Raw genomic sequence first — 16497 nt, forward strand, 5'->3', positions numbered from 1 at the left:
AGCCCATGATAGTACAATAGTATATGAAGATCCGATCCAGATCTAGATCCCATGGACGCCTTGACTGGGGGTATTTAGTTGAGGTAATAGCCGACCGAAAAGAAAAAGGAAAAGAGAAAAAGACACCAAGGAGATTATTATGATGGAAGAATAAAAAGAATATTGCCAACAATTGAATTTTCATGAAGACACGGAGAAATTCCGCTCATGTCTGCAGGTAAGACTCAAAGTTGGGAACCTTGATGTTTCTGCCACCTGGCTTTGAAGGATCATGAGTCTTGTTGTGCGACTTGAGGTTGTCAGACCGTGAAAAGTCTTTGGGGCAACCGGGGACCATGCACTTGAAGGGCTTCTTGCCATCGTGAGTCTTCTCGTGTCGCTTGAGATGCTCCTGGCGCTGAAAGGCTTTATCGCACAGGGCTCCATCGGGCTTTACCCAACGGCACTTGTGGATCTTGTTGGTGCCTACGACGGTAGCTTCGATCCCACGGATGTTGCAGGTACGTGTCTTGTTGTTCTTTTTACTTGACTTTGTTACACGCATCGGAGAAGCGAGGTGATAGATACCGCCAGCGGTGGCGGGGCTGACGGTTGGGCGCCCATTGCGGATTGATCGGGTGCTGTTTTGTCGACTCGGGGTATGACAGGGAGACGAGGCCAAGCTGTATCCAGTCATTGAGTCTGGGGATTCGGAAATGACGACGCGGTCGTAAAATGGCTGGTACTCTGAGTTAGGTAGGGGAGTCTGGATCGCAGAGTCGGCGCATGTCTGAGACGGAATGACCGTTCTCGCATGTCTCTCGTTGGTAGATGGCGTGTAGGAGTTGCCGATCGGAGATGAAAACTCCGGGGACGGTTGCGCAAGGTCGAAACGAAGAAGAGAAGGATCATAAGGGGTAGCCGAAGTAGCATATCGTGGAACCTCTGGCATATACGGATTCGACATGTGCCCGAATGAAGGCAATTCATAGTCGCCATAATCAAAGTCGAGAATTCCCTTTGGAACCACGACAGGCGCAACGTCCTGGAAACCGGACTGCGAGCCGATAACTTCGGTAAAATCCGGCTCCATCATGTGGTTGTGAATGACCGTCGGGTTGCTATAATTGAAATTTTCAGGAGCAAAAAGGTCGACGGTCGATAGCTCTTCCTCTCGCTTGGGCGTTGAAGGCCCTACTGAATGAGGGGAAATGGCAGAAGAGTGCCCTGAGAGACCAGGCTCCCAGGATGCGCTCGACGCAACAGAATGACGCCGATAGAAGAAATTCGGAGATGGGGTGGATGGGTGAATGCTAGAAAAGCTAGAACTCGAAGATGGACAGTGTCCTTGCGTATCGATCCTAGGAGGATTCCTCATAACTCTAGGCATGGCCGAGACGTCGTCCACAAGAAAACCGTCCACAGGTTCTTGAGCTGATGATTGATCTGAATTTTTACCTGGGTCAGCCGGCTGATTATGATAAATATCATACGTGCAGAAGAGTCAAGTCGAAAGAGGTGTATTGTCAGATGATGCGTAGACATGATCGACTTGAAACTTACTAGAAAAGAGGCGTGGACAGGTAATGTGATTGACAAGCAAAACAATGGAAGAGATGTGGTGGGGATGAGGGGACTTGGTGGTATGTGTATTTCAAAAACAAGACGACAAACCAGATGGAAGAGTTGGACTTTTGAATAAGAACATCCATCCGATTACGCAACAGAAATTCACATATGATTGATGGACGGAAAGAGACTAGAGGCAGAAGAGCTTGGACTTACCCTTGTGGAACATTTTATGTGCTAAAATGCCCCAGGCACGACGCGTCGGTGGTCGCGAGCAAAGCAAGGCAAGGTTTTGGAATGTGCCCAGCGGGTGTGGCAACGGCGAGCTTTTGTAGAGCTCTCTCTTTGCCCGTCAGAGCGTGTAGGTTGACCAACTTTAACCGACTAGCCGTTCCGGAACGGACAGAATCTCAAATCCTTCTTGGCGTCCGAAAGAAGCAGACAGAGATAAGTGAAGAGAGTGGCGTGTTTCCCTTTGGTCCCTTTTGACGGTTTGAATCTCGAGATGGCCGGCCTAATCGGACCACTGTAAGGGACGAGGGCGGGGTAAGCCTATCTGAACGAGGCACCAGGAACCGTGAAGCCGCTCGAGCGTTGCTTCTGTATCTGCTTTGCTCTCTTCTGAAAGCGTCAGAAAGAAAAAGAGTTGTAAAGGGCTCTTCTTTCACAACGACGAAAGAAAAGGCCTTGCAGATGGTGGTCTCAGAGATCATCCAAAACGGGCCAGCACACCTTCTTTTAAGGAATAAACTTAGTGGATCCCTCACTTGGTTGGCTCTTTTGGGGGAGGTCTGTATTGTAGCAATGAACCGCTGGTAAAATATGAGTAGGGCTGGTCACTTTTTGTCTGGAGGAAAAGAATCCCGGGCCCAACCGATTGAAACAGACGCCTTGTTGGAACGTTCATCCACAAATCAATGGCGTAGTCAACAAGAGGCAAGCCCAAACTATTTTGTGAGCAGGGACGGCTAAACAATTTCGTCACAGACTAGTCCCACCTGGCAGGGAGGTTGAGCGAGGCCGGGAGCGCTGCGCGTGACGGTCGAGAGAATGAAAAACACCAGTGATGGGAGAAAATAGAAATGAACGGTACTGAGAGGCTGGTTTGGACTTTGTGTATGAATAGCTCGCATTTGAGTTGACGAGTTGTCCAAGTGGGTATTGGAACTTTCCTCGCCGAGCATATTTACTAGACGAGACGGCTAGAGGAAGAGGATAAACATGGAACCGGCTGAGTTCAGGGTCCTGGGGAAGGCAGAGAGGCTACTTGCTCGACTCAGGATCGGGACCTGCATGAATGATGATGCACCCAATTGCGCAAGTGCACCGTACCAGCATTCCCCAAGCATCGTAAGTTGGCCGGGGCGCGCAGTATCTCCAACGGGACATATTTTTGGTAAGCAGACCAGGCGGGGGCGAGGCGTTTCATTAATCCAAGGTTGATCAATTCTAGCCGTTCGTAGCAATGAAGTTTCGTCCTCGGGACCCTTGGCTGAACCCTATTGCCCGCCATACCCTCCCATACCTTGGTTAGCACCAGAATAGCCAGGTCCAGCTTGTCCGATAAGATTCCCGCCCGCAGGTGCCACTAGACGCGCTCCCTCATCCATGGCCTTTCACTCTGGATTTGCGTCAAATTGATGGAAACGAGACGACTAGTTGGGCTTGTCCTCCTGCATCACACTAAAACGCAGGGAAACCTGCGAGATACGAAGCAAAACAGGAAGGGTCGGCTGAAGAAGCTTTGACATACGCCTCTAAGCCATCTATTCTTCCATCGTATGGCTTACTCGGTTGTCAGCTTTGTTCACTTGCAGCGAAATAGCATCAGATGCTCGGTCTGTCCACTGACGACGTGCAACATTACTTGCGATCAGCGTTTCCGTCAGACAAATAACGCGATAGATCGGCCGACCGAGCTTGGCTGAACTTATTTCTCAACAATGGCAGGCAGTGCCGGCTGCTGGGGAATGTGTCTGTTGCTCAATTTGGGGGGAGGGCAACTGCCAGGAATGAGTTCGCACAGACCCCACCGTAGCCATTGCAATTGGGACTGCCGCAGTCAGCGGCCGCCTCCTGGTTCTCGGGTAAAGTAAACATCTGCGACATAGCCAAGGGCTGCCCTTTGACTACAGTGGCTCTACTTCGACCGTTTGACCAGCATCGAGGCCTGCAGTGTGCAGCTGCATCATGCACAATTCGGCTGCGTTTGTCCAAAGAAAGGAGAAGGGGTTGCCGGGACCTGGAGGGATTGTCTGCCGCTCTGGCATCGCTTCTGGCCTCGGATCGCACCGTCGAGCGATCAACGGATGATCTGTGCGGGCGCCACTGGCTGCGCATCATAACGCTGTGCATTAGCTTGATTTGCATGGGGCATCATTTCACGGAATGAAAAGCCGGTAGCTATACCAGGCTTTCTGCGCCCGGACTGGACTAGGAGGGATGCCTGTGCTTTCAGGAAAGGTATCGGCCGCGTCGCGTCAGACATCTTTAGGAATGTCTCTGATGCCCTCATGCTGTAATGTACAGGCCGAAAAGCTCGGTTGATCGTGGCTGTCAATGCTCACCTAACCACCACTAAGAATGACGCCTCCTCTCTTGATGCTCCCTTTTCCCTGGACCGGAGCTTTATAATATCAACAGCAAGGCGGACAACTGCAGATCCCACGTTGACAGAAGCAGGTACGCGCCTGTCTTCTACTGCGCAGACGGGCAGCGACATGAACTTGACGTTCATTGACGTCGTCAAGCCTTGGTTGAAAGAAACGAATTCAAGCAACATAGGTCCTGAAACCTCAATTCCATGTTTCGCATGTATTGAAGAAAAAGTTAAATCATCAGATTGAAAATCGCATGATGTTGAGAAAATTAGCCTGCTTTCATTTTGCTGTTTGATCTTCCAGTGCTACCCAACTGGGATTAGTTGCTTGTCGAGCTGACGCGCCGGGTACTTGCGAGATTCATGCTGCCCCCCCCCCCATGGGGAGGAAATCATCGCGTATTGTATTTCCAATGCCGTCTAAAGTTGCTATCATGAACGATGACAGATTTTGCAGCTGTGGACGGTAACATAATAACAGACAAGGGGGCAGGCAATATCTCCGGAGTGTAAGAGAGATCAATGAGCTAACACGAGAGCCAACACTGAAGTGTGTAAGAGAATTCGGCTTAGTTTGAACAAGGGAAAAAGGGCAGCCTTGCAGCATCCACAGGAGAACAGGGGGTTGAGCCGAGAACATCGCGGCCACCAGGAGTGTGATCCGTCACTTTTAACTGATCCTCGTCCGAAAAGAGAGAAGAGAACCTCTTTCACGTCGCACCGATCGGTGCAGCTCAGAAGACCTTCCCTACTAAGAGCAACGAAACCAACGCGACATTGGCAAGGACAATGACAGATTCTCAGTGTAATTGACCCTGTCGCTGGAATTGTCCGAATCTGCTATGTCCCCCAGTCCAGACCCAAAGGATTTTTCTAACGGCAAGCGAAAGCCGTTAGAGATCTTGATCCAGACGCGCCCGAGGGCATTGGCGAATCCTCGGGGTGAAAATCTATTGAATCTTGTCAAACTCTCAGAGAGGATATATCGAATCGTAATACGAACTCTCTAACAAGCTTCGAACCTTCACGTTATCCCGCTGGATAGAGCAGTTTATTCACATCGTAAACGGTATCATATTACTTCCGATTAGCTTTCATTCCATTGCCGTAGTGTCCGAAAATAGCGTCCGTTCATCCCCAGGTCCAGATACGACCTGTCTCCTGATATTTTGGCAGTCAGTGCTGAACAATGGAGTCAATGCGGACGAGCGTCGGCATATGCGAATGCGATCTCCTATGCACTTTTCCCAGTTGATGATGACATTGACGCTGGTAGTCACAATTATGACTTATTACTCCGTAGCTGGCTCCTAAGCCGACCTTGGTCGCTTGCCATCCTTCTCAGAGACAGCCACCATGTGCCTCCACAGCTCCCTCCCAGCTCATAGCACTACGTATGCGAACCAGACGCCACCTCGCCCGTTCCTAGGTGCATCTCTCAAGGAACGCCAGACAGCGAGTCCAACCGACCAATGATAGCCACGATCAGTGAAGTCAAAATGTTGGTTTAGTTGTCATTGCTGTTGCACTGACAATGTCCTGTCATCATCTGCGATCGCTCCAACCCCTCAATCTGTCGATCGTGCGTTTTAACTTTTCAGGCACCAAACCATCCTCTAATGTAGATTTGGAATTCTCTCTTTTCATCAGGAGTCGGCATTACGCAATAAGGTTTTCGTTTTCGTCACTTGCTGTAGTCTGCCCTCCTTTCTCCGCTGTAATAATCCTCGCTCGTATTTGATACTCATCTCAAAGCCATCTCATGCTTCAAATCCATCAGCTTGGTGTGGCCTGTTTACCTTGCAAAGCCAGTTGGCGGCCCCCACAGATATCCTGAGAGACGGTGCTGCGCTTGGCTTCGGAGGCGACCGTACGAGACCACCCAAGGCACTAGCTAAAATCTTCCACAGGCAGTGCATACCTGTCTCAAACAGTATGGAAACTTCATCCACGCGTTTATTCAATTTGATTTGATTCATTTCATGCCACATCCATGGATCCATATCTAGCCAATCTTCGGTCGCGCCTGTTGTTACATCCGTGCCGGCTTTTCAAGTTCGAGCTTGCTGCCGCAGAGCTTCAGGCACCCATCTTGGCGAGATGCATGCTGTTCTGCTGCGATACTGCTCTCGTCTCAAAGAAGCAGTGGTTTGTTGTCTGTTAATCATTTCTGAATTCCGGCAACGCCGATATCACCCTTCGTGGTATATACTGACTGCCCGCTTTTTGCATTCGTCGCATAAAAAATAGGTCGAAAGAAACCAGTACTCGTTGATCATAGACACGCTTAAATGAGATTATCTTTATGACCGAGATGTCGATCCTTGCCTTGTGCCGTGATTCATGCAGGCATGCTTGACATCGAAGACGTCTGCTGCTTGATTAGACTGCGTAAGCGTGTGCTCGATTGTCCGCTTTGAGAAGCGTGTCGGAGCTATTCTTCATCTCATGTGTTTATGTTTCAAAACTTTTCCAGTTGGCCAGAGCCTTGAGACGGCTAAATCGTCCCGGACGTCATGGAAATTGGAGAAAAAAGAAACTCTGGAAACATGTTCATCATTGAGTGCAGCTTCAAGAGAAACAATGCGTCAACCTGAAAAGATTCGACGGCAATAGCATGAAGTATTGCCCAGAAGTCATCCTGCGATGATTAAACAATTCTTACCTCTTCCTCTTTGTCTCTGATAATCTAAGACTCGGGCACCTTAGAGCTTTAGCCAGGTGTACACATTAACTTAGGTGGTCTGATGTGCTAACAAGGTCTTTAGAGTTGTTAAGAGGTTCTTCGTTCAAGCGATGGAGATTGCCGGCATGAAGTTTATACGAGTGCGGTGTTTGGCGTTGAATTTTGTCGCCCTCAAAAATGTTTTGCAACTACGATTCGTCTGGTCCAGTGCGTCCTTGTTGGAAGCTGAGAAGTCCCACCATCAAAACTTTTGCTCATTTGATGTTAGTTACTCATGTAGCCCGTCAAGGAAAAGGCATCTTGTATCAGCTTGTGTCATTAGCTGCAGGCAGATTCGAAAAACTTTTGGAGCCTCAACTTGGAGATGTTGGCCAGCAAGTTATCCACATTTCTTTACCCACCGTGTCGAAAACAAAGAGGTTAAACAATTGAGGATAATGGAAATATTCTGAGGTTTGAGCCGGAGATTACAGCAACCGTTCGCCAATTGATATTGAGAAAAGAAGGGGCAGTAAATTGCTAGTAGTACAGTAAAGCAAAACTCGATTATCCTGCCCATCAACTGTTTTGCACACAATAATTACCACACTATGTCCTGCTCTTCCAGAGAGCACGGTTAGGGCTGAGTAAGACTGAGGTATGAAAAGCTCGATGCCTTCATTGCATAGACTGCCGAGACTCAGCGGAGGCTATGTTTTAAGGAAGTCGGAGGCGAACTCCATGGCTCTCTCCATCCAACACTAGGAAAGGTCATCGCTCCGATCCTCCGGAAATTCCTCGTCAGAAGAATTTAGGATTTTATTGACCCCACGGAGGAAGATAGTGCTGAGCCGTTTCGCGATTGTCGAAACCGTGTGCCCCATCTTTGCTGCCATGCTGTCCATCGAATGCATGCGAGAAAGAGGTTCGAATTCTTCCTCCAAACGGGAATTGTGAGGGCTCATAACTTGCTCGTTGGCTTCACTCGACGGGAATTCTAGAGAGAGATCCGGTGCATCCGTTCCAAAGATAGGGGCAATGGCAACCACGGACGCCCCAAGAGCTTCGGGATCCTCGGCCAGTGCAAAAATATTTGATGATCTCTCCTTGCGAAAGACGGCAGAGTGCCTGGGAAGCTGAACACGCGTGGATACTTTTCTCAAGAGCGCGGAAAGCCGCTCCCTACGACTGGGGTTCCGCTGGATGCATGTCTGATTCATATCGCGAAAGGTGGAGCCGAGCGACTGCAAATCATCCCGAGACTCTCCAGCTTGTGCCCGAGTCGACCCAACGGATTCACCCGAACGTTCCTGATGGTGAGATTGTGGCATTTTTCTGGGTAGTTGTGAGCCTAGTTGTTCTTCCAGTCAAGTAGCGGCGAAAATACTCACGAATGATCGATAATAAATCTTGGAACAAAAACTGCTTGCTTGTATCCCTTGCTGTAAAGACTCGCAGCAGACTTAGATCTGTAGATTAAGGGTGTGGACTTTCTCGAAGTTGGTGTGGTCGAGTTTGAGCGAACGAGACTGTCGAATGATTTCGAGCTCGGCTTACGCTGAGGAGATGCACCGGGACTCAAAAATGAGGGAGGGAAAATAAGCTGGATATCGTTTCTCTTGTGAATGTCAAGAAAAAGGGGCTCCTCGTTTTGTGACAAGATGTCTTTCAGATCCTTGATGCTGCTAATTGAAAGCGATCGAGACGTAGACGGACGACGAGCGAGCTTGGAAAACGTGAGAGACGAAGAGCGTTTTGGGGGAGTAGGGACAGAGAGTCTTGTTGGTCGTAAGCCCGGGGAGCCTACTGAGAAACTCCTGCTGAGGGGTACAAGAAATTGCTTGGGCGAGGCTGGTACGTGGAGCCTATTCTCCTTGGAGAGTTCCTCGTGAAATGTGGCAGGCCTCAGGTACGATTTTGCAAAGAAAGGTTCCAAGAGTTTTTGGTCGTTTGCCTGCACGGATAAGGCTCGGAACCGAAGGAACTGCATATTCTCCGGCGCGCTTCTACAGTTGCCTGGTGAAGCCATTTCCCACAGTTCGCTTGAGCCATCAAGACCCCGACCCGTTGTTTCCAGCTCATCAACCACGTCTTTCAACTTTCTGGGGAGCCGGTCAACGACTGAAATGGGAGGCGATGGCGGAAAAGATGGCCCATGGTCGAAAAACGCATCCTCAGCAGCGGGCATGAAGCCCCTTGGATCGTTTTCGAGATGCTCGTAGAAAGCTGACCGCATGATATAGGGTAGTACTTCGCCAATGACATCCAATCCAAAGGAGCTTTTCCTGGGAGACAACACCGATGTCGACCCTTTGATAAAACCAGTATATGCGTCCTCATACTGATTTTGCAACAGAAAGAAAACGAACTCGCAAACATCAAGCAATCAAAAAGGGCTCGCAAATGCTTCATAACAACCGAAAATAGAAAGAGCTTATATCGCTCCTTCCAAATTGCAACAGATCAGACAAAAGCACAAAAGTCAATCAGATTGCACCTCAAAGCGCAGAAGATCCCCCCTCCAGTGGAGAAGGGGCCAAAGAGGGGATACATGTTTGAAAAGATGATAGCAAAAATCGACAAACTTCTGGTATTTTATAACCATTTCCATATTCAGAGGCTCAAATGAATTGCACCAAACACAACCACGATTGTCAACAAAACAGAATGTGTGTGAGAAAAAGAAGCATTCGCTTGCGGTGACAACAATCAACTGCCCCTCGCCAGTCCCGTGATGTTCTCGCTTATGGACAGGGGACCTTTTCCCTATTGCAGAGCCCTTGTAGACGTCAAATTCTCACTTTGCTGACGTTGATCAATTGCTAGGAAACATCTGTCATCTCAGAATCTAATATTTATGCGATTCAGTCATACAGCACAGTGATGCATTTTATACAGACAATGAAAAAGCTCGCAGAAGTACGTGCATCGCACTTTTGGCAGCGATTATCTGGTGTATGCTGAAAATGCGGAGAAATAGCGTGGAGGGAGAGCTTAAGCTAAGGACGGATCAGCACCTCACTAAACCTTCGTTAGAAGGATTAGCCCAAGGGACTCTTTGTATAGATTTCAAATTCACATATCTTCGGCTTTACAAAACGAATTTGCAGCATGGATCTCAAGCTTGCGAAACCAAAGATTCTCTTGGGATTGTTAGGCACGTTGGCATTCGAGAGACGTTATTTCTATTTCAAAAATGGCGGTGGCGCCGTATAGCAGCTGGATGACTTGAGCCGATTCAGCGTTCTGTGGGCTGGACACTACAGCCGGGCACACTACATCCAAGCAATGACCATCTCCTTTCTGTGATATTCCCGATGCGCTTATGGAGACATTCCGCGACAATCTGCACCGTTAACCGACATTACTATGGTAGAAAAGCCGGGTTTAGTGGTTTTGGGCAGGGGCCCTTGACTAGCTCTTCGGCGACTTCGCAGAGGGGCCGAGTTTTCGTTCACACGGCAGAGAAACCAGCGGTCGACTCTGCTGCATTGGATCACGACCCGCCTTTCTAGGGACGGTTTTATTTGTATGAATCATTCTCTTGATGCGAACCAATATTGAACTGCCGCCCATGGCTAAACACTGTCCAATCAAAACCTCGTGGCCGGGGCTAGGTATGACTAATCCCTTGATAGCGACTGCCTAGACGGCGGCTTTAAAGCGGTAACTACTCTCTGGAAGCCGGGCACTACTCTGTACACAGGTCTAAGGCGGCTTATTCTAGCAACAGGGCTCCACTGGCCGCCGACATTGTTGTTTAACAACCCCAATTGAGCAGTTCCTCTGTGGTTATTAGCCGTTTACAGCGCGGCCCTTCGGAGTAGGAAATCCGTGCCGCGTACAATGATGGTTATCGACAAATCTTGTACAAAATGTAAAGGAAATTGGGCTGGGGATGATAGACGTGGATTACGGGATACCAGGCACAGTGTGACTCCTTGTATCAATATCACTGGGGTCACCCGACTTGCAATGTTCGAGGAGAATCGAGCAGCCAAAGAACTCGCGGTAGCAGATGTGCCTATATATTTGGCAGGGTCAACCTCTTCTTGAAATCTTCAAGTTCTTCACATCATTGTCCGCGTTCCAATTTTCGGTCAAAGTCAAGAAGGAAGCGAATGAGAATGGCCATCCAAGAACGAGACATCGCCCGGGCGGCTCAGCATCCAAAGACGGAGATGGAAGAAAAAGGAGAAAATGTCAATGCTGCAATTCCGACGCCAGGATCGACAGACGAGGGCTTTCCTCCGCCTGACGTCGGTGTTCCGGCTATGCTACAGCTATTTGGACTCTCTGTTGTCGAGATCACGGCCTGGGGGTAAGTATATTTTTTATTTCGAGAGAAGGAGCTGTATCTAACATGCCTTAAACAGGCTTGGCTACTCGTATGGTGCTCTGGCAGACTATTTCTACAATAACCCTCCTTTCAAGGGTGTCGGTTATGTGTCTGCGGCCGGTATGGTTTCGAATGTAAGCAGATACCGAGCTTGATATGAGGTCAAGAGACTAATTCGCAAACTTCAAGGGTGTGCTTCAAATCGCTCTGCCCTTCATTATCTACTATCTCAATTTCTTCCAAACACACCGAATAGCCACAATGTGGCTAGGGTGTCTCATTTGTACCGCGTCTCCCATTGGAGCTGCATTTTGCAAGACTGTACGCAGAAACCAGCACTCCCTTCTGCTTCGCGCTTTGGATGTGAAACTTATTTTTCGCTAATTTAGGCACCTGGCTTGCTGATTTGTTTGGGTCCTCTCAATGGCCTAGGCTCTTCAATGCTGTTTGCTCCTTCTATTGCTTATGTCGCAGACTGGTTTGTTAAAAGGAAGAGTGGGGCTTACGGAGTCATGTATGCATAAATCTGGTTCATCAGCATCCACACAAACTAATTCAATTCAATAGTTGCGGTGCCGGTGGGCTTTCAGGTGCAGTATTGCCGCCAATCTTCTCGATCTCTCTGGAACGATACGGACCCAAGGCAACTTTGATCGGTTGGGGGATAGCCTCATTCATATTGACTGCCTCCGCTTTGTTCTGCATCAAAGGACGCACGCCTCCTCCGCCAAGGTCCAAACCTTCACTTTCAGATTTCGACTTCATCACCAAGAACCCCTGGATGCTTCTTGCTTTTGTGACGGCGCAGTGGGTGCAAGCGATTGCACACTATTTGCCATCTACATATCTGCCGCAAATCGCAACAGATTACGGCATCCATCCGACCAAAGCGGCCACCCTGACCAGTCTCATCAACGCAGCAACTGCAATTGGACAACCGCTACAGGGCATGCTTGCAGACTACAATGGATTCTACGTTCCCATGCTAATCTCGACTGTTGGTTCGGGTGTCGAGACACTTGCGATATTTGCCAATGCCCACGTATACGGCGTGCTGATTGTCTACGCGCTCCTCTACGGAGCTACGGCAGGCGGCTTCTCGGTTCTTCGGCCCCGATTTGCCGCGGCGATTCTGGGCCCTGACGAAAGCTCGAGTAAGGAAAAGGCTTTGCTCATTTTCGGGATCCTCACTTGTTTCCGCGGCATTGCTATCCTCGTTTCTGGCTTCGTTGCCGACGCATTGATCGATCCCAAGAAGAGCGTCAACAAGACTTATGGCAGTGGAGGAAAGTGGCGACCCCTCATCATCTTCACCGCAGTCGCCATGCTGGTGGCTAGCTTGGCGGCTCTGGCCAAGTTCGTCGATCCTTTTCGCAAGCAGAAGAAGGCTGCCAAGGATGCAGAGATGAGTCGCCACCACAGCGAAGACGCTCTGCAGGCATAATTCTGCAACGCAGTATATGATATTCGTCGCAGTCATATGCTACGTCTATTGTTTCGACAGATACGAGGGAGCACTTCTCTTCAATTGTACCTTTCCGCACTGGTCACTTATTTTACGGCACTTGAAATTGGCCCAAAAGCACCGGTCACCTCTTCCAGCAGTGACTCGCTGGCCGCATTTCTCATCTCATTTGACCAATCTGACAGTCCGGTCTGACGGTCTGCGAATTGAGACAGCCAGTCTCTCTTCACCAGCTACTCGACCCCCCAAGCTTCATGCTGAAAGACACGAAGCAACGAGATCAGTGTCTAAATACACGCTGATATCGACCTTTGCGCTTACACTTTCGCCCACGTCGAATCAATCAAATATTTTTGACTGTGGGCTAGACTTTGGGTTACATTAATCCGTTTTGGAATTACATGAGACCTGTGGTTTCCTTTGTCTGCTCCTTTGTGGGCACGGCGGATAGGTCCAACCCGCCTCTAGCATCAAAAGATTTCGGTTTAGAAAATCGAAAATCTGGGATATCACGATGTTTGTTACACGTGCTGCCGTATCTGTTCATGCTTTATACATAGTAGTGTAGAGCGACAGGCAAACATAGCCAGCTGAATAGGAGGTATATATGATATCATATTATCACAATTTTCTTCTTCTCTCTAATTGCAGCGCTACATCGGTTTTATTCGAAGACTCACGTTTAATTAATGTGCCCTTATGATGTCCGTAAAGCGGAAAAGTGAGTTTGCTGGTCTGAAGCATATCAAGGCCATGCTTTTATGGACACCAAAAAAAAAGGAAAGAGAAGATAAAAAAAATTAACGAATGAAAAAATGGTAAAGCAAGGTAGAAAAGGCATGGAATGGAGGATGGGTATATCAGCGGGTGTTCAGCAACTTTAGAAAAAAAAATTAACAGAAATATGAAAAAGAAAAAGAAAAGAAGAGAAGATCAGAAAAGGAAGGTGAGATGCAGAATGATGCAACCAAGAAAGAGAAGCTACTTCCTCCGGGCAGCACGCAATTCATCTTCCTTTTTCGCATCAACGCGTCCCAGAAATTCCATGCGGCCGAGATATCCCTCCTTGGCACGAGAATGTTCATCGAGTTCCTCTGCGATGCCTTCCTTGTCGACGAATCCTGCCCAGTCGAGTTTAGATTTTTCGACCGTGTTTAGTTTTGGTCCTGCGGCGGTTTTGTGTGGTACTCCGCGAGCTCCTGCTCCTGCTCCCGCTCCCGCTCCCGGTGCGACACCAGCATTGGTTCCGCCATTTATAGTAGTCGGTGCGGTCGTGCCGGGATCGAACAACGAAGTACGTTTCTTGGGCCGACGGAGTGGCGGGGGACGATTTTGTTGTTGCTGTTGTTGTTGTGAAGTGGCCGGGGATGAAGAAGAGGAGGATGATTCGAGGGATTGTAAATAGAGACGGGCTTCGGCGGAGGATTTGGGCACGCGTTTTTCCTCGGTGATGATTTCGCCGGCGAATTTGTAGGTGCGTTTTATGAGTATGGTTTCTTCATCAGGTGCTTTTGTGGTGGTGGTGGCTGTTGTTGTTGTTTTTGTACTTGGTGTGGTTGTGGTGGAGTGGCCGTTTGTTAATGATTTGGTGGTATCAGCGAAGGATGCTTGGTCTTGTTGCGCAGGGGTTTGTTCTGGTTTAGACTGTGCTTCAGGGTCGGGTTTATTGGTCGGAGGCCCGGAGATCATGCTTTTCCAGAGAGCGTCGACGTCGACTGTTGCGCCGTCGGTGCTTGCGAGTGGACCCTTTTCTTGTTTTCTGTTTTGGTTACGTTTGGTCAATTAAATGCTTCTGTATGAAATAGGTGACTAGTAAAACAAGGGGATTTATGACGGATAATGCAAGTGGGAATGGAAAGTTGTTAGGAGGATTCGGACATACTCTGCTGCTCGCTGCGCTCGTGTCTTGATTAACCCTCCTTCTCCGCCTTCGTCGTCTTCCTCGTCATCCTGATCTTTGCCGCCCGCCTTCCTTTGCTTTCTCCGCTTCGCGCCTTTTCGAATCGTAGCTTCGTCGCCCGAATCGAGCTCCTCTGCTTGCTCGTCATTCTCGGTCGGACCGGACTTGCGTTTCTTTGGTCTTGATGGTTTCTTGCCGGCGCCAGGAGCTTGCTCGTCTTCAGAGGAGCTTTCAGACTCCTCGCCGCCGTCTGCTTCGCCATTGACGGCCTCGGGATTGTAGTCCTCATCTTCGGAAGAAATGTATTCCTCTTCGTTGCCGACAGGGATCTCGGTCCGTGCTGTTGCGTCTTCGGTCGCGGCCATGATGGAGCTGGTAAGTCAGAGACTAACTGGTCTCTGAATCCCTTGTACGCAATTATTGGTAGAAAGCTGAGATGCGGATAAGTGACGTGTGTTCAGAGATCGATATGAGTCTTGGATGAATAATTGCGGGAACTTTTTGTGTGGCGCGAATAATCACGTCCTTTGCACTGGTCAACGCGTTGTAGGGAAAGTGGAATGCCCCAATTGAATAGCTGACTAAGGTATAGCGCGAGTCGGACAGAGGAAGTAGATTGTTCCGGAGTTTCGAACATTCCGATACCGGAGCTAGTGAATCATCAGATTGATAAGATTAATGGAGCCAAAACGTCATCGTCCGAGTCGCTGACTCCCAAGAGTTCTAGAACGGCGAGATTGCTCAGACTCTGCTTGGCCCATGTCAGTTGGTTCATCATCATGATAGTAAAATTATTAATTTGGCTTTGGCCACATTGAACTTATAAATGGCGGCCATTCCGTATGTTGCAAAATTGATTCCAGGAAAAATAAATCATCCACTATCAATTATATCGGTACCTCATCTGCAAGATATCGCATCTCGCTGCGTCGCATAAGCCAATCTACTTCTTAGCGCGCTTGAAACCCCGCAATATCGACTATTATAAACGCCGACAAGACAAAACAATCCTCTGAAACCTATAGAACCTCTTGTTTTTATTAATAAATCATCATCATCATGTCTATTCAATCCGCCCATGTGGGAATCACTTGGATTCCTCTCAAGGACATCTTGAGACCGATCCAACCTGTCCTCGACGAATCCAAAGTCGAGTCGATGGTTTGCACTCTTGCGAACCCCGCGGAGAAGTACACCTACCGACCTGACGCCGACGAGTCCGAGACGCCTTTGCCCGCTGTCGATGTGTTGCAGTATCGTCGACCCGAGGCCGAAGGCAGACCGGAGCGCATTTTCAACTTCGCCATGGGTTCTTGTCACAGACTCTCGGCTTATACGCGCTCAGAAACGGAAAAGGTCCCAGCAAAGGTGCACAAGGTCACCTTGTCCCAGCTGAAAATGTACCTGGGCGCAAGCGTTGAGCGCATCGTCAGCGAGTAGGTGAATCATTGTCATATTCACGTACCTGCGCAACTGGGGGAGAGAAGAGCCGGGAGGGTTCAAGCAATGCGGGGAAGTCAATGGTCGAGAGCAGCGAAATGGAGTTGACGATTGCATTTCTCTACAGCCGCGTGAGGGAACGGTGTACCTGCCATCCACTTCGAGAGACAAAGTCACCCCGCTCTGCTGGTAACCCGTGGAGGATCCGTCTATGCATGCGCGGCAGAGTTAATAAGCCGTCCTCTGTCCTACGTCGTCGACAGTAATCCGTCGGGCACGAGCGTTCGATTATCAGACCTGTTTATTGCGACAATGGCCTGTAATTGTGCGTTTCTTTAAGTGCATCTGTTCGACACAGCATAACTATTGTACGAATCCACATTTGTTAATAGAGACATACTTGTTTATAGAGACATATAGACCTTTAGAGAGCGAATTCAAGATACCCTTTTCCAATATTTCAGGAATCTTTCTCATTCGTCCAAAGTTTTTTTTTTTTTTTTTTTTTCACATTCTTGCAAATAGTGAGGCCTAATCCAGT

General features: G+C 48.8%; 6 protein-coding genes across 6 annotated transcripts; 2 read left to right on the forward strand and 4 right to left on the reverse strand.

Moving 5' to 3' along the window:
* Positions 1-205: 205 nt before the first annotated feature.
* L228DRAFT_208637 (hypothetical protein) lies at positions 206-544 on the reverse strand (the record flags this gene model as incomplete). Its single annotated transcript, XM_018329765.1, has 1 exon — positions 206-544. The coding sequence occupies one exon, from the start codon at positions 542-544 to the stop codon at positions 206-208; it is 339 nt and encodes a 112-aa protein (XP_018189591.1).
* A 3470-nt stretch (positions 545-4014) lies between these two features.
* L228DRAFT_87101 (hypothetical protein) lies at positions 4015-4419 on the reverse strand. Its single transcript, XM_018336927.1, has one exon. It carries the CDS (start codon positions 4328-4330, stop codon positions 4112-4114), a length of 219 nt encoding a protein of 72 aa, XP_018189592.1. The 5' UTR covers positions 4331-4419; the 3' UTR covers positions 4015-4111.
* A 2862-nt stretch (positions 4420-7281) lies between these two features.
* Positions 7282-9466, reverse strand: L228DRAFT_281150 (hypothetical protein). Its single transcript, XM_018335870.1, has 2 exons — positions 8204-9466; positions 7282-8147 (listed from the first exon to the last, which is right to left on the reverse strand). The coding sequence occupies exons 1-2, from the start codon at positions 9046-9048 to the stop codon at positions 7574-7576; spliced, it is 1419 nt and encodes a 472-aa protein (XP_018189593.1). The 5' UTR covers positions 9049-9466; the 3' UTR covers positions 7282-7573.
* A 1527-nt stretch (positions 9467-10993) lies between these two features.
* Positions 10994-12595, forward strand: L228DRAFT_208514 (MFS general substrate transporter; the record flags this gene model as incomplete). Its single annotated transcript, XM_018329762.1, has 5 exons — positions 10994-11133; positions 11189-11285; positions 11341-11472; positions 11541-11665; positions 11719-12595. 5 exons carry the CDS (start codon positions 10994-10996, stop codon positions 12593-12595), a joined length of 1371 nt encoding a protein of 456 aa, XP_018189594.1.
* A 658-nt stretch (positions 12596-13253) lies between these two features.
* On the reverse strand, positions 13254-15037 carry L228DRAFT_255354 (BCNT-domain-containing protein). Its single transcript, XM_018333883.1, has 2 exons — positions 14499-15037; positions 13254-14375 (listed from the first exon to the last, which is right to left on the reverse strand). Exons 1-2 carry the CDS (start codon positions 14879-14881, stop codon positions 13598-13600), a joined length of 1161 nt encoding a protein of 386 aa, XP_018189595.1. The 5' UTR covers positions 14882-15037; the 3' UTR covers positions 13254-13597.
* A 247-nt stretch (positions 15038-15284) lies between these two features.
* Positions 15285-16336, forward strand: L228DRAFT_87216 (sulfiredoxin). Its single transcript, XM_018336928.1, has one exon. It carries the CDS (start codon positions 15576-15578, stop codon positions 15954-15956), a length of 381 nt encoding a protein of 126 aa, XP_018189596.1. The 5' UTR covers positions 15285-15575; the 3' UTR covers positions 15957-16336.
* Positions 16337-16497: the final 161 nt, after the last annotated feature.

Source organism: Xylona heveae (assembly GCF_001619985.1).
Source record: "Xylona heveae TC161 unplaced genomic scaffold L228scaffold_3, whole genome shotgun sequence".
NCBI classification, from domain to species: Eukaryota; Fungi; Ascomycota; class Xylonomycetes; order Xylonales; family Xylonaceae; genus Xylona; species Xylona heveae.

Bases quoted from the DNA above. Each gene is read 5' to 3' on its own strand.
- L228DRAFT_87101 (XM_018336927.1), bottom strand. From the start codon at position 4,330: ATGTTGCTTGAATTCGTTTCTTTCAACCAAGGCTTGACGACGTCAATG.
- L228DRAFT_281150 (XM_018335870.1), bottom strand. From the start codon at position 9,048: ATGCGGTCAGCTTTCTACGAGCATCTCGAAAACGATCCAAGGGGCTTC. The intron at 8,148-8,203 runs GTGAGTATTTTC...ACAACTACCCAG, and splicing joins AGATTTATTATCGATCATTC to AAAAATGCCACAATCTCACC.
- L228DRAFT_255354 (XM_018333883.1), bottom strand. From the start codon at position 14,881: ATGGCCGCGACCGAAGACGCAACAGCACGGACCGAGATCCCTGTCGGC. The intron at 14,376-14,498 runs GTATGTCCGAAT...TAACCAAAACAG, and splicing joins CGAGCGCAGCGAGCAGCAGA to AAAACAAGAAAAGGGTCCAC.
- L228DRAFT_87216 (XM_018336928.1), top strand. From the start codon at position 15,576: ATGTCTATTCAATCCGCCCATGTGGGAATCACTTGGATTCCTCTCAAG.